At 41.6% G+C, this 13,870-nt stretch overlaps 1 protein-coding gene across 3 annotated transcripts in view; it reads left to right on the top strand.

Annotated features, from left to right (window-relative positions):
* The window catches only part of LOC148365673 (transducin-like enhancer protein 1), a 36,140-nt gene extending 24,861 nt beyond the window's left edge, over positions 1–11,279 (top strand). For all 3 annotated transcript variants that reach the window (XM_088336071.1, XM_088336073.1, XM_088336072.1), the window contains 12 exons: positions 2,270–2,383; positions 2,538–2,591; positions 2,770–2,919; positions 3,002–3,140; positions 3,210–3,403; positions 4,783–4,859; positions 4,945–5,194; positions 6,856–7,103; positions 8,573–8,720; positions 8,799–8,949; positions 9,063–9,139; positions 10,191–11,279. In XM_088336071.1, coding sequence (XP_088192197.1) covers positions 2,270–2,383; positions 2,538–2,591; positions 2,770–2,919; positions 3,002–3,140; positions 3,210–3,403; positions 4,783–4,859; positions 4,945–5,194; positions 6,856–7,103; positions 8,573–8,720; positions 8,799–8,949; positions 9,063–9,139; positions 10,191–10,298 — 1,710 coding nt within the window. In that variant the 3' untranslated portion in view covers positions 10,299–11,279. The remainder of the gene's footprint in view (positions 1–2,269; positions 2,384–2,537; positions 2,592–2,769; positions 2,920–3,001; positions 3,141–3,209; positions 3,404–4,782; positions 4,860–4,944; positions 5,195–6,855; positions 7,104–8,572; positions 8,721–8,798; positions 8,950–9,062; positions 9,140–10,190) is intronic.
* Positions 11,280–13,870: the final 2,591 nt, after the last annotated feature.

Raw genomic sequence — 13,870 nt, 5'->3', positions numbered from 1 at the left:
CCAAGCCTTTTCACTCAAATACATGCACACACCTCCTCCACCCCAGCATAGCCTGCATTGTTGTGCCTATTTAACACCTCAGTGAACAGATTACGCCCGCCTCATAAATCCGCCCCCCTTACCCACAAGCTCCTGATCCCGCGCTTAAAGAGTCTCATTGTATTTAATATTGCCACCACTCGCGGGAAGGGCGGGCATAAGGAAGGGGAGGGTTGAGGGTGCAGTAGTCATATGACACGCATGCATGTGTGACTTTGTGTGTACCTTGCTAGGAACGTAGAGTGTTTTTGTGTTTTGTGGGTCAACGCTTCTGCGCTCATCCTACTAAATCCCTACTCAAAAGGTGTCGGCCGGAGAGGGGTGGAGCAGGGACAGTGTTGGTTTAGTTACTAGAGTAATGAGTCACAGTCACTTGGTATTTTAATTAAAAAATGATTACATTTCCCCCCAACCCCAGCCAGATTTCTGACACTCAAGAGTAGCGCCTTACTCTGTAAGTAGTACTCAAATTAAAACTGACCCTCATAAAGTGCCCCAAAATAGCCACATAATAAGACTTGGCTTATGCAATCTTGAGAGCTTGCAGACTAACACATCAGAGACTATCCATATCCATTTTGTCTTTTGTCTCCAAACCACTCAAAGATTTCCTTCTCAGTTTCTGAGAAATACCCAAGATGTTTTCTCTTCCTCCATGCATGGTGTATTGCAAAAATAATTTTACAAAGCAAAAGACCAGAATTCAGCACTCTTTTACAGTCAATTTTGTACTCACGGTTTTCCCATTGATTTTGTCGTTCCGGTAAAAATCATTCCTCCGCCCCACTCGCTAGTGGTGACACAAACCCAAATATGCGCATACAAAATTACGCCCTGATTTCAGTGTTTTGTTTTATTGTTGTAAACATGGATTTGGTGTGAGTATACACCGTGGGGAGAACATCAGTAATCAGTAGGGAGAAATTAGGTACCCTTGTACTCTGTTATTGAGACGATGCCACTGTAACTGTAGTCAGTTGTATTTTGTAGCTAGATATAAACACGCCCACCCTCTTAAGTGTTATATTCAGTGTTGTGTTGCTGGCGGATTAAGGGTTGTATATTACTACTTAAATGATGAGGGAACTGCCAAAAAGCAAAAAACAATGTGATACTTGCAACACAGCATGTTATAGTGACAATCGAGTTAGAGAAATTTATTAATAATAATGTGTTACAGTACTCTTTACCAAGAAAGTTGCGTTCCTTTGTAACAAGTTACTCCAAATACTGAGAAGGGGGTACGATTGGCTGCTTCGATAGAATGCAGATTTTCTACTCTTCAACCCCCCTCCTCGTCACTCTTTTTTTCTCCTCTACATATTCACACCCTTCCTCCATCTTCTCTGTCCTCTAATCTCATCCAGTCACTCCTATTTTTTTCTCACCCCTCCTGCCTTCCTCTTCCTCTTTCATTTATCCCCTTCTCTGTGCGTCGCTCCCCTCTGTCAACGCTCCCACCCTGCTGCTTGATGTGTGCACGCGCATGTGTGTTTGTGTATGCTGGATGCACATTTCATTGACAAGCTGAGACTATAATGGACTCGACATGAAGCTTTAATCCGTTAACAATGGGAGCCGTTGGTTAGGAGGCAGTTGTGTATGCACGAGCGTGTTTGCGCATGTGTGTTTTGAGGACACACAAGCGTTATGCAAGCAGTACACTGTGCACACAGGCTTTCACAGTCAATTACGCGATGTAAACAGGCACGCACACACACACTTCTACACACACAACTAGCAAGGAGAGGTTAGATTTTAAGAGCCACTTAATATAATCATCAACTTCAGAGGTGTGTGTGTGCGCGTTTGTGCGTGTGGTCGCTTAATAAGCGCTCCTGTGAGCTCTTAACCTATTTGCTAATAAGCCCGCGCTGTTTTTCTAACCCGTTCCGTGCACGAGCTGAGTGGCGGTCTAGCCTGACATGTCCCCGCCAAGTCATTGTTTGAAATCACACAAAAAAGAGGTGCACAACTTGACAAGTTCTTGGTGTCCCAAAGTGCCTGTTAAATAGCACGTTGTGCCGGGAAAATATTGCACACGCGTGAGCAACTCGCTTTTGAAAAGTGCTTTGTCAATAGCCGCACAACCGCACGAGGTGCGAGAGCAGAACTCTGTGAATGTGTCTGTAAGGGCCAATAATTTAAATTGTTAACAGATGAAATCAACTTGAATCATTCAACGCCACCATAATTTAAACTCCCTTTTGTCTTCCTCTCCACTCTGCAGAGTAACTCGCTATTACCCGAAAGCCTTCGCAACAGCGACAAGCGACGAAATGGACCCGACTATTCAAACGACAACAAAAAACGCAAAGTGGAGGACAAGGACTCAAGCCAATACGTAAGACGTAATTGTGGTTCAATGGAGCACGGCAGTGCCGTGTTTTTTTTTTCTTCTCAATATCATCAAAGAAAGCAAATACTTAATTTTCAATTAATTCTTTAATTTACATAAGTTATTTGCAAAAGCACTAATGGATTTTTTGTCCTTGTAGGATAGCGACGGGGAGAAAAGTGATGACAATTTAGTGGTGGATGTCTCAAATGAGGTTTGTTCATTTTGAACTACAACTTTTCTTCAAAACTATTTTTTAATTGGGATTAAGGAAGAATTCCTTCCCAGCTCTCGATTGACATTCATTACAACCCTAGTGGTTTGAAGGCCAACAGGTTTATGACAGGAATTCTTCTTGCTGGTAATTATACGAATGTTTATCTATCGGGCAGGAGCAGCCCTCGCCTCGGGGTACTCCCCTCCCTTCCCCAAGAGAGAATGGCTTGGATAAAGCCCGACTTCTTAAGAAGGACCCTTGCAGTCCGGCTTCTACTGCGTCATCAGCTAGCTCTTCCTCCCTCAAATCCAAAGAGATGGCAATGGTTGTTCGAGACTTTTTTTCTTTTTTTTGTTATCACAATGCGATAAGGTCAACATGACATTTGTGTTTTGTCTGTGTGGCAGCGAGACAAAGCAGGCACGCCCGGGCTCAAGTCGAGCACACCCACACCAAGGGGGGATTCGACCCCAGGGCCGAGCGCCACACCTGGTGTTCGGCCGAGCCTGTCCAAACCCCCCTCCATGGAGATCGCACATCCACCTTGTAAGTCTTTCTTTAATAATAAGCCCCTTTTTTGCATCAAAATAACAAGTGTTCTTTCCCCGCTTTCAGCTACAGGTTTGAGAACTCCTCTGGCAGTTCCGGGCCCATATCCCGGGGCGTTCAGCATGTTGCCTCATGCGGCGGGGATGAATGGTGACCTAGCCGGGGCGGCTGCATACGCTGCCGGACTGCACAACATCTCGCCTCAGATGAGTGCTGCTGCCGCTGCTGCAGCAGTGGCAGCATATGGCCGCTCACCAATGGTGAGTTGGACAGTCGTGGCTATACTATATTTCCTAAACTAGTTGTCTGCAACCACCGTGCCGCGCCCCAGAACTGGGCCATTGGCTGGGTGGTACCAGGCTGCGCCTTTATACAAGGTGCTGATTTATTTTGTTTTATCTCATCATCACACAATTTTAACTTTTGGTGTCACGTTGTACAATGTGGTAATAGAGCTTTATGGAAACGAGTTCAGCCAAAACAATGTTGTACATGGTGGAATCGTGAATAAAAAAAAGTGTGATGAGATCAAATCTATTTTTTCTTAGGTCATCTTGATTCCTTGCGGCCTAGCGTTTACAATTGAGAATAGAGACCTTATTATTGTTTTAGAGCAGTTGTCTGCAACCTTTTATGTGCCACAGACTGGCTCATTGTTTGATATTATTCTCTCGGCCCGGCACACCATCAGCATTACTACTACTTCGAAAAATAATCACCGAAATAATAAGCCTATATCCACTGTGCTCTATTACATTGCCACTTTGTAGAATGTTGTAATAAAGCATCATGGGAATTAATTCAGCCAAACAACGTTGTACAATGATTGTACAATCACGCGCGCCTTCAAGTTTAAAAAGGCATGTCAATTTGTTACCATTTACCAATAATGTGATGATGAAAAAAAATTTCAACGCCTTTTCCTATGACATCACTAGTGCTCCGCTCTCATTGCCGTGATCCGGGCTGATTCCCGTTGTTCCAATGTTGAGCAAAAGCTATTTACGACTGATTAACCATTACCCAAATATTATAATTTACTACTTTTAGAAAGTGTGTGTATACGCAGATAAATACAGTATCATCAATAAGCAAGCAAACTTTTTTCTTTCTGTGTGGCCCCATAACAAACGACCCATAGCATGGTACAGGTCCGCGGCCCTGTGGTTGCCCACCACTGTGTTAAAGTAGGTGAGAGATAAGTCCAAGCCTATTTGGAGTTCCCTACAAATTAGTTCATGTTTTTTAACAGGAACTCGTTTTATTTGTTCACTTAGTTATTTTCCAACAAGCTCATCACTCATTGCCGTATTTGCATAGCGTTCATTACACTGTTTAAATGGATCCAGTCAGGTGGCGCCTGTGTCTGAGCAACACTTTGCTGTAACTCTGCTTGTGTGTACTCAGCAGCTGTTTGTGTGTCAAGTGGGGTGATGTGTGTGTGCGTATTGGGAAGGTACTGACAGCTTTTAGTCTTGTGTATTTACACACTCTTACACTTGTCATTCATTTTCAGATTGTGTGCGGTTGTTTGCTTAGTGCTCGCTTGACTTGATGCACTGTTATGTACGCAAATGTTGTCAGAGCGTGTGCGTGCTTGCTCTGTGCTCATAAAGTGTCTGCGGTGTCTCTCATCAAGGTCGGCTTTGATCCACACCCTCACATGCGGGTTCCTGGAATGCCTCCCAGTCTGACAGGAATCCCTGGTGGCAAGCCGTAAGTGACTTTGCACAAACTTGCTTGTTTAAGTACTGCCAGAACATGTCGGACGATCAAAAACACTCCAGCTATGAAACCACAGGGCATATTCGTTCCATGTTGCGGCTGACGGTCAGATGCAGCCGGTCCCGTTTCCTCCAGATGCCCTGGTGGGCCCGGGCATCCCTCGCCACGCCCGCCAGATCAACACGCTCAACCACGGCGAGGTGGTCTGCGCTGTGACCATCAGTAACCCCACACGGCACGTCTACACGGGCGGGAAGGGTTGCGTCAAAGTGTGGGACATCAGTCACCCGGGTAACAAAAGCCCTGTGTCCCAGCTTGATTGTTTGGTGAGTAAGACATCTTAATTCTGGTCAGTCAAATCATATACAATGTGAAAAAGAATGCATAAGGATTTGTGTGCATGTATACACATTCACACCAACCTTATAGTAACTATAAACTAATGTTAAAAATTGAAAATAATCCACACCTATCAACCTTTTATGTACTTTTTATGTATCACTGACAGTTTTATTGTATGACAATATTTTAATGGCCCCGGCCCATTGGCACCATTAAACATGCGTTAAGCATTCATAATACAGACGCTGCCCTACTTACGAATCCAGACGATCGTTCGGAAGTTGAATTTGTTCGTAGGTGGCTTCAGTGCTATATTTTGTATGTTTAAGGCTTGTATAAGTAACCTGTATTGTTTTGTACTGAAAAAGTAAACATTTAATAAAATGATATGCTCTATTAAGATAAAGTTAAGTTTAACTTACTTTTGGAAGATGAGGTTGAAGAGCTGGGCAACTTCCTCCTCTGTGGTAAAAAGTGGATGAAAAAAAAAAACGATCCAAAGATTTTCATCAAGCTTTCTTATTCCACTTTTGTTTCAAAATAAACGCTCGCCTCTTCTTTACACTTTACACCAACCTTGTTGAACGGATGCACAAGATATTAAACGATAACAACGTCAAAGTTCTTAGCGCGCTGGAGATAGTATAGACATAGTATAGATAGTATACTGGAGAACGTTTATTCAAGAACTAGGAAGAGGAAGCGGATTTCTTTTGTTCCGGGTGGATGCTGGGTGATTTCTCACTGCACCACATGATGGTAGCGGCTGAAAGAAGCAATAAAGTAATGTCCTGTGCTCAGAAAAAGGTGCACATAATACAAAATCTGACTTACAGCAATGTCCGGATATTTTTCGACATCCAGAAAAAAATGTACGTCTCTACCGTTTATCGTAAATCGAATGGTTTTAAGTCGGTGAGAGTCTATAACAACACCAATAATAATGAGTGTCAACTTACTGTGTAGTCATATGAAACATTTAAGTCCTCATAACATCACACCAAAATCACTTTTATTCATTTTACGAACTGCTTACTCGAACGAGGCTATGGTGCTGTTTTCGTGCCATGTTTTTGGAATGTGGGGGAAAACTAGAGGGCCTGAAGGCACGGGGTCAGCATGCAAACTTCACGCAAAGAGGCCTGAAGCTGGATTGGAACCAGGGACCTCTGAACATGCTAATAGTAAATCACTTGTCGCTATTGTAACATTTAATGCAAAACATTACATCGATTTTTTTCGGACAGAGTAATTAAAAATGCATTCTCACCAAATGAACCAACCTCGCGAAAATCTCAAACGCTTGGCATGATTCATCCTTCACTGTACTTTCGGCGGGTGGGAATCCTTGCTTCCAACGTGACAGTTGCACCATTTGACAGGCAACTACGCCCGTCCGTGCGAACTACACTGGTTTGAATTAAAATGTACCACCTCAAAAGCCCTGTTTTTTCTTCAGTCTGAAGCGTAGCATTGTATATAAAACAACACAAGTAATCACTTTGTGAGTCCCATAAAAATCAGAAAAGTGCTCATAACATAATCAAGCTAGTATTAATTATTACTCATATACAGATTTTTTGTTTTTTTTTCTGTGTTAACATAAAAATGTAAACTCTACCATTCCTATTGATGTTCACCACAGAACCGGGACAATTATATCCGCTCGTGCCGCCTCCTTCCTGATGGCCGCACGCTGATCGTTGGCGGCGAGGCCAGCACGTTATCAATCTGGGACCTTGCCACCCCAACTCCAAGGATCAAAGCCGAGCTAACTTCTTCCGCGCCAGCATGCTACGCTCTGGCCATCAGTCCGGACTCTAAGGTGTGCTTCTCCTGCTGCAGCGATGGGAACATCGCCGTGTGGGACTTGCACAATCAAACGCTGGTTAGGTAAGAGCTCGCGCGTTTGCATTTTAAATGTTCAGTATTTAGGTTGTGGTGCACGGGATATGATCGTGAGCCAATAGATAGTTCCTAACTAGGTGAGCAACATACGGGCAACCAAAGTGGTGGCGGTCATGCTGGATGGGTGTATATTCCTCAATATTAGAGTGATTGCCATTTGAAATATGGCAATCATAGCTCTTGTTTGTCATTAAAAGTTGCAAGTTAATTTTTGTAAGCGCCTAACCCTGTCACGTCCTCCCTCCTAAAAATAAATCAAAAAGTGATCACATTTTACTTGGTGGGGACAAAACAATGATTGGTCGATATTGGTGGGAACACATTACCTTTTGTCCAGAGCAAATCTCTGCCTTTTGGCAAGTTTCGCTGAAAAAGTGTGATTGGGATGTTAATGTCTTGAAATAACGGCTTAATTAATTTATCTTTGTGCTGTCCACTGGCAAAAGTAAACAGAAAACACACCGGTGTTTACGCATTTCCCACCGTAAAGCACTTCGCCAAACTTCCTTGTCTTAGATTGCAGGTTCGGCAGGAAAGATTCAAATAAGGCGATCTGTGGAACTCCTTTTAGCCGGTGAACAGGCACTATCATCAGCAAGGCGCTTTAGTGTTCCCGGGCCATCCTCAAGGGTTGCATTGTGTTAATTTGGAGCCCATCTTTTCCCTCCACTCACTGGATAATGATGCACTCATTTCAGCTGTGCTTTCTCAGGGCGTTCTTTTGGAGCTCATTTCAGCCGGGAAACGACACAATATTACAGGTTTCCATTATCTCCGAAGGGCACATTGAACATGGTGAGGTTCTTACCCTGGCCTCAACTCGGTAAAGTCACAAAAAAAAAAAAACGCCTTACACATTCTCCTTTCATTCGAACGTCCAACAAAATTAGTGTAGACATGTGACAACTTCAGACCGCGTCTGGTGGACCTATCCAATTTGGCCAACTGTTTACATTAGGGGATGCGTTTGACGTCACACGAAAACTATCAACAACAGCAATTTTTCTTCTCTGTAAATAAAACTAAACCATAAATCATTATGTAAACTGTACAGAGGTGGATGGCAGGAATTTTTTTTTTTTTTCCTTCAATTTCCGTTTTTCCTATTGCTGAAGTTGCAAAGAGGCAGGTTCCCCTGGTATTTGCCAACAAGAAAGCAGTTATAAATAGGCTAGCGACATCCTGTGGTTTGTTTTTAAAAGACCCTTTGTGCTCATCTTGAGTAGACAGCTTTCCAGGTCATAATCTAAACTTGCTAAACTGGCTTCACCCGAATTGAGTTTTTGCACGACTCAAATGCTCATTTTTCATATGAGAAGATAGACTGTAGAATGTAGAAAGACTGGTTTGGAGAAAAGTAATATCGCCCAAGCCTACAGATGAAAAAAGACAAATGTCCACTGAAAAACTTTTGCAAGTCAAGTGTTTGAATGTGTGGTGCACCACCCATGCAGGCAGTTCCAAGGCCACACAGACGGAGCCAGCTGTATTGACATATCCAACGATGGCACCAAGCTGTGGACCGGAGGCCTGGACAACACCGTCCGCTCGTGGGATCTACGAGAGGGTCGTCAACTGCAACAGCACGACTTCACTTCTCAGGTTTGTCTTTTAGGACGTCTACTATGCAACCGGTCTCGTCCTTGCCATTAATGTCGGGCTCTTGCTCTCCCCTTCCAGATCTTTTCCCTGGGCTACTGCCCAACTGGCGAGTGGCTAGCCGTAGGCATGGAGAGCAGCAATGTTGAGGTTCTCCATGTGACCAAGCCAGACAAATACCAGCTGCACCTTCATGAGAGCTGCGTGCTCTCCTTGCAGTTTGCCTATTGTGGTAAGAATTGCCCCTACTTTCAAGTGTATAATACCGACATTTTGCATGTATTGTAATGACCTTGAATGAAAACATTTGGTGGCTTCACCGGGTTCCCTTTTACTTTTGTGCAGGTAAATGGTTCGTCAGCACCGGGAAAGATAATTTGCTGAATGCATGGAGAACACCATATGGAGCCAGCATATTCCAGGTATGCACTTTATATTTGCTAGAGTTAGTATAAACACAATAATTTGGACCAATGGTAAGATCGGGTCAGAAAATACAGCCTGGTATTAAAGCCCGACCCAGCCCAAGCCCGACCAATAACTTCATTATTTCATATTTCATATTTTATTTGTGAGTACTTAAGAGCAACGGTGATTTATGATATCAAATTAAACCCTCTGTTTTGTAATGAAATGCAAGTTGAACAAGTATACACATTCTATCTTATAATTCAGTGTCTTCAGAGATTACAATAACCGACAATTTTCCATTATTGACTGGATAATTTTCAGGCCTTTATTTTGTGACCGGTTGAAAATTGGGTCATTAAACACAGCAGCAGTACGTCCTTAATAATCTAGCGCAGCACTTTGAGAGAAAAGGGCAGAGAGACATAGAAGAACAATGTATGGTCATCAAAAGCCAGAGCATCAAGAGAAGTTATAAAAAAATCTATAAATGCATTTTTGTTTTTTAGTTTAATACACTCCTGTTCCGAGTGTCCTTTAAATTAAGGTTGGAGAACTCCCACTTTTTTGGAATGCAGCATAAGATCTTACCTTTTTGTTACCTTTGTTGTGTGCCGTGTGTTTGCAAGTTGTGCTAATAGATGGTTCTCCAAAAGTATGTATTTACAATATGTACGTAGTGCTCCAAACAGTTATAATTTTTCTGTGAAGACAGAAAATGAAATGGAAATGTCCCAGAGATCATTGAGGCTTGCTTATCAAGAAAGCCAGAGTTTGCGTGTATCATTCATCCCTGAGCTACAAGCCCAAAATTCTTTGCAGCACCAACAAACGAGTAAATGAAGAAGAAATTGAGCTCGTACAAAAGGCATCGGATGAGCTGAACATGTGATCTGACTATGAATAGACTAACCCAACCTTCTTAAACAGAATGTTAGCAGTCCGAATAAGAGCATATTTGGATTTCGGTCTTACAAAACCCAAATATTGGCAATATTTATTTATCTTATTGTCACTGTTCCATGCACGTAAATGTACTAATTCCTTTTTCCTCCCTCTTTGCAGTCTAAAGAATCATCCTCCGTGCTAAGCTGTGACATATCTGTGGATGACAAGTACATCGTCACTGGTTCCGGGGACAAAAAGGCCACCGTATACGAGGTCATCTATTAGCACATATTTTCACAACTTGACATCACGTCCACCTTCCCACCATCTTGGAAAGAAGGCAAAGGCAGATGTTACGGGCAAGCTGGAACGCCGCCCCTCTTTCCTCTGGATCGCTAAATAAGCATGGACCACACGTTTTTATTCAAACGGATTAAAAACTGAAGCCAACACGCATCGCTGAGAAACCTACGCCGATGATAAAGTAGACGGATAGGTCGGAGAATCTCTGAGGAAGGGATTGTCATTGCCTCTTTGCCCTTTGGACCTTAGCTCCCCGATCCGAGATGCACATAAAGACTCGATCGCACAAACGTATTGTGTGATGCATTCCTGCTACCATTGTCCCAAGGCACATGAAACATTGGGGACTTTGCCCAACTTTCTATAAAGTCTAACACTAAATATAATACAAAATTCCTGGAGAATCAAAATATATCATGATAGATATGTTGATTTCAGTCTTAAAGGGAGGACAAGTGCTAGAGAAAGAGTTTATGTATGTGTTTTTAGGCCATTTCAAAAGATTCCCCACCACTGATATCTTGCTCCAATGATCAAAAGACAGCAATCCAAATATGAATTCATAACAGACACTTTATTTATCCAGGACCTTAGCCAATGTGTTATTTTTAATGCCCACCCTCCCCAAAAGGGTGTCTTAATTGAATTAATCCACAAACATCTGAGGATGAAAGAGTCTGAGTGTTAAGATCTTGCTGTTTCCAAGTTGCCTGCTCCAGTGAACAGTTGGATCAAGATGCTGCTATTCAGCAAGTTATTGTTTGTTGAGCATCATTTTAAAGTCTTTGCGTTTTCAAATCGATTTTAATTGTTTGTAAAAATGTTTATATGTCCTTTTTGGGTTTGGTTACGTATGGGACGTTGACTAGAAAGTTTTTTTTGTACATCTTTTACATGAAAGAACTAAACGGTCTTAAAATCTCCTGTGAAAAGTTTAGACAATAAATTGTGTTGTTTTTGTAATCAACGTGTCAATCCTTTCTGCTTTTGAGTAGACCTTTGTAATTGTTTCATCAAGAACATTTTTATTGCCACTTTCACATACTAGTACTATTTTGTAAGTAGAGAGGATTTTCATTCAAATATGTGTAAACCTACGTGGATTGACATACTCAATTATAAATGCATAAAAAAACATTTAAGAGAAAATGAAAAAAAAAATGTCTCAAAATTAGCATACTCGGAGATATTAATTTCCACAAGGGAAATATTTGAAATATGAATATAAAGATGGATGGCACTGGAACAATAAAATCATGCAAAATGATTCAACAATAACTTTTATGCATCTATTAATTTAAAATGATCCAATATCCATCATACCAATTAGTAAAGGAGTCTCAAACTTGAGCTAGGGTCTGGGTGGGGTTGGGCCAAAATGGGTTTTCCACAAAAAGGTTTAGATAAAAACATTCCACTGGTTTCAAATATCATGTTTTAATCCTGTACACAAAATAGGATCTAAATATAAAAAATGGATATATCATTTTATATGAAAATAAATCAATTAGTCAGAAATAATCTAGAATTGGCTAAGGCTACACTCAAAGAACTGTGTTTTATTCACTTCCCCCTAGTTGCAAACATGTATCAAGAAAAAAAATCAATTTTAATAATTAGCAAAAATACACAAAGATGTGCATCTTTTTTATATACTCATTGGTCGCAAAATGTATATTTATCCTTCATAACATGAGCCTCACCTAAAGGGAGGTGACTCAATTGTCATCTTGCTGCTATGGGTACTCAAAAAAAAACAAACAAAAAAAAAAAACCTGGCAAAAGGTGGGCAAAAAAGAAAAGATTAATTGTGCTTTTTAGTCACTTTGAGTCTCTGTAATTTTCATCCTTATTTGTGATTTTTAGCACTACCTTTCAGTTGCACGACAGAATTGTACAACACTTTATTAAGGGTGGGTGAGGGCCGGAAATGGCCCCCAGGTTGTGAGTTCGAAACCCCTAAATTATTAGTTTGTTCCGATTGCTGTAATCCAGTTTATAAAGGTCATCCATTCATCCATCCATCATCTGCACTTCTTATCCTCAGTAGGGTCGCGGGGGTGCAGCAGCCCATCTCAGCTGTCTTTGGGCAGTGGGCAGGGGACACCATTAACTGGTTGCCAGCCAGTCGCAACGCACACAGGGACAAACAATTTGCTCGCTCATTCACACCTAGGGACAATTTGGACCAGCCAATCAACCTGACATACAAGTTTTTTGGAATGTGGGAGAAAACTGGAGTACCCGGAGGAAACCCACGCAAGCATGGGGAGAACATGCAAACTCCACACAGGAGGTTCGATCTCATCACATCAGAACTGTGCCGCACACACGCCAACCACTGCGCCGCCGTGCTGCCCAGTTTATAAAGTAATTTTGCTTTTTTTGTATCTTAACAGTGAGCTGTTTTTTATTTTATTCAGATTTTTCTTTTCTTTCTTTTTTTTTTTTTTTTTTTTTTTTAAGAGCATCTATGGTACCTGAAGTACATAAGCTAACATTGTAAATCTAAAAAATTTGGACTTAAGGCGCACCTGATGTACCTGATTGTTAGCCCCACCCAGTACATTCTTTAGGAAAAAGCCGCATCTGACAATAGGCCGCATGTACCCACATTGAAACATTAGATATTAACAAAGAAAGAAAGTACACAGAAAGAGTTGTAATTCCATACGGTACCTTGACCCCTTTACGTTTCGACAAATACTTGTTCGTTCAGTGTCACCAGTCATATCACATCATTCGAAAGCTTAAACTCTTTGGATGCAAGATATGAGGACCATGTCAAAATATACTTCTCAGAGAAACATCACGATCAGCCTGAAACGAGATACCCGAAAACTATAAAGCCGGCGAAACTCAACATTATGTCTCCTGGCCGCCTTTAACTTTTTTGAATGTTTAAGAAAATGGCTTAGTCACATCAAGAAAAATCCATAGAATCCGACCGTGTAAAATATTCACTTCAAAACACACAATAATGCCAACAGATAAATAAAAATCCGCCGTAAACATTTCTGCTTCCGTTGGACATTGCTTCTTGTAATTTGTTCATTTCGCCGCATTAATTTCGTTTACAAATAAACAGACTAATAAAATTATTCCCAACGTGGTAGTTAGCGCTCCACTTTCGTTAAAAACCTTTTCCATGATGAGAGTCTGTTCATGCTAGTTTTATTTTTTTACAAAGTGCAAAGTTATATCAAACTTGCGTCTTCCTAGACACATATATTCAACCTGTCTCATTCTTACCTATTGTACTCGGTCGCCCCCTAACGGCTGTTAGAAAAAATTCACAAATTGGCCGCATCATTGCATAAGCCGCAGGGTTTAAAGCAGGGGTCGGGAACCTATGCCTCGCGAGCCATATATGGCTCTTTCTATGAGTATCTGTGGCTCAGAGACCAATTTGATTGCATGCAAAATTTCTCCATCTTGTTCAAAACCGGAGTTGTCTATCCTATCCAAGTACACGTAAAGCCAAACCAAAGCTAAACACGAGAATAACACTTCGCAGTATATATAGGGCACGTTTTTCCACTACAATTTACAGT

Source organism: Urocampus carinirostris, chromosome 5 (assembly GCF_059441175.1).
Source record: "Urocampus carinirostris isolate Australia breed hairy pipefish chromosome 5, RoL_Ucar_1.0, whole genome shotgun sequence".
Taxonomy (NCBI): Eukaryota; Metazoa; Chordata; class Actinopteri; order Syngnathiformes; family Syngnathidae; genus Urocampus; species Urocampus carinirostris.
This window is presented reverse-complemented; position numbering and strand designations above follow the sequence as displayed.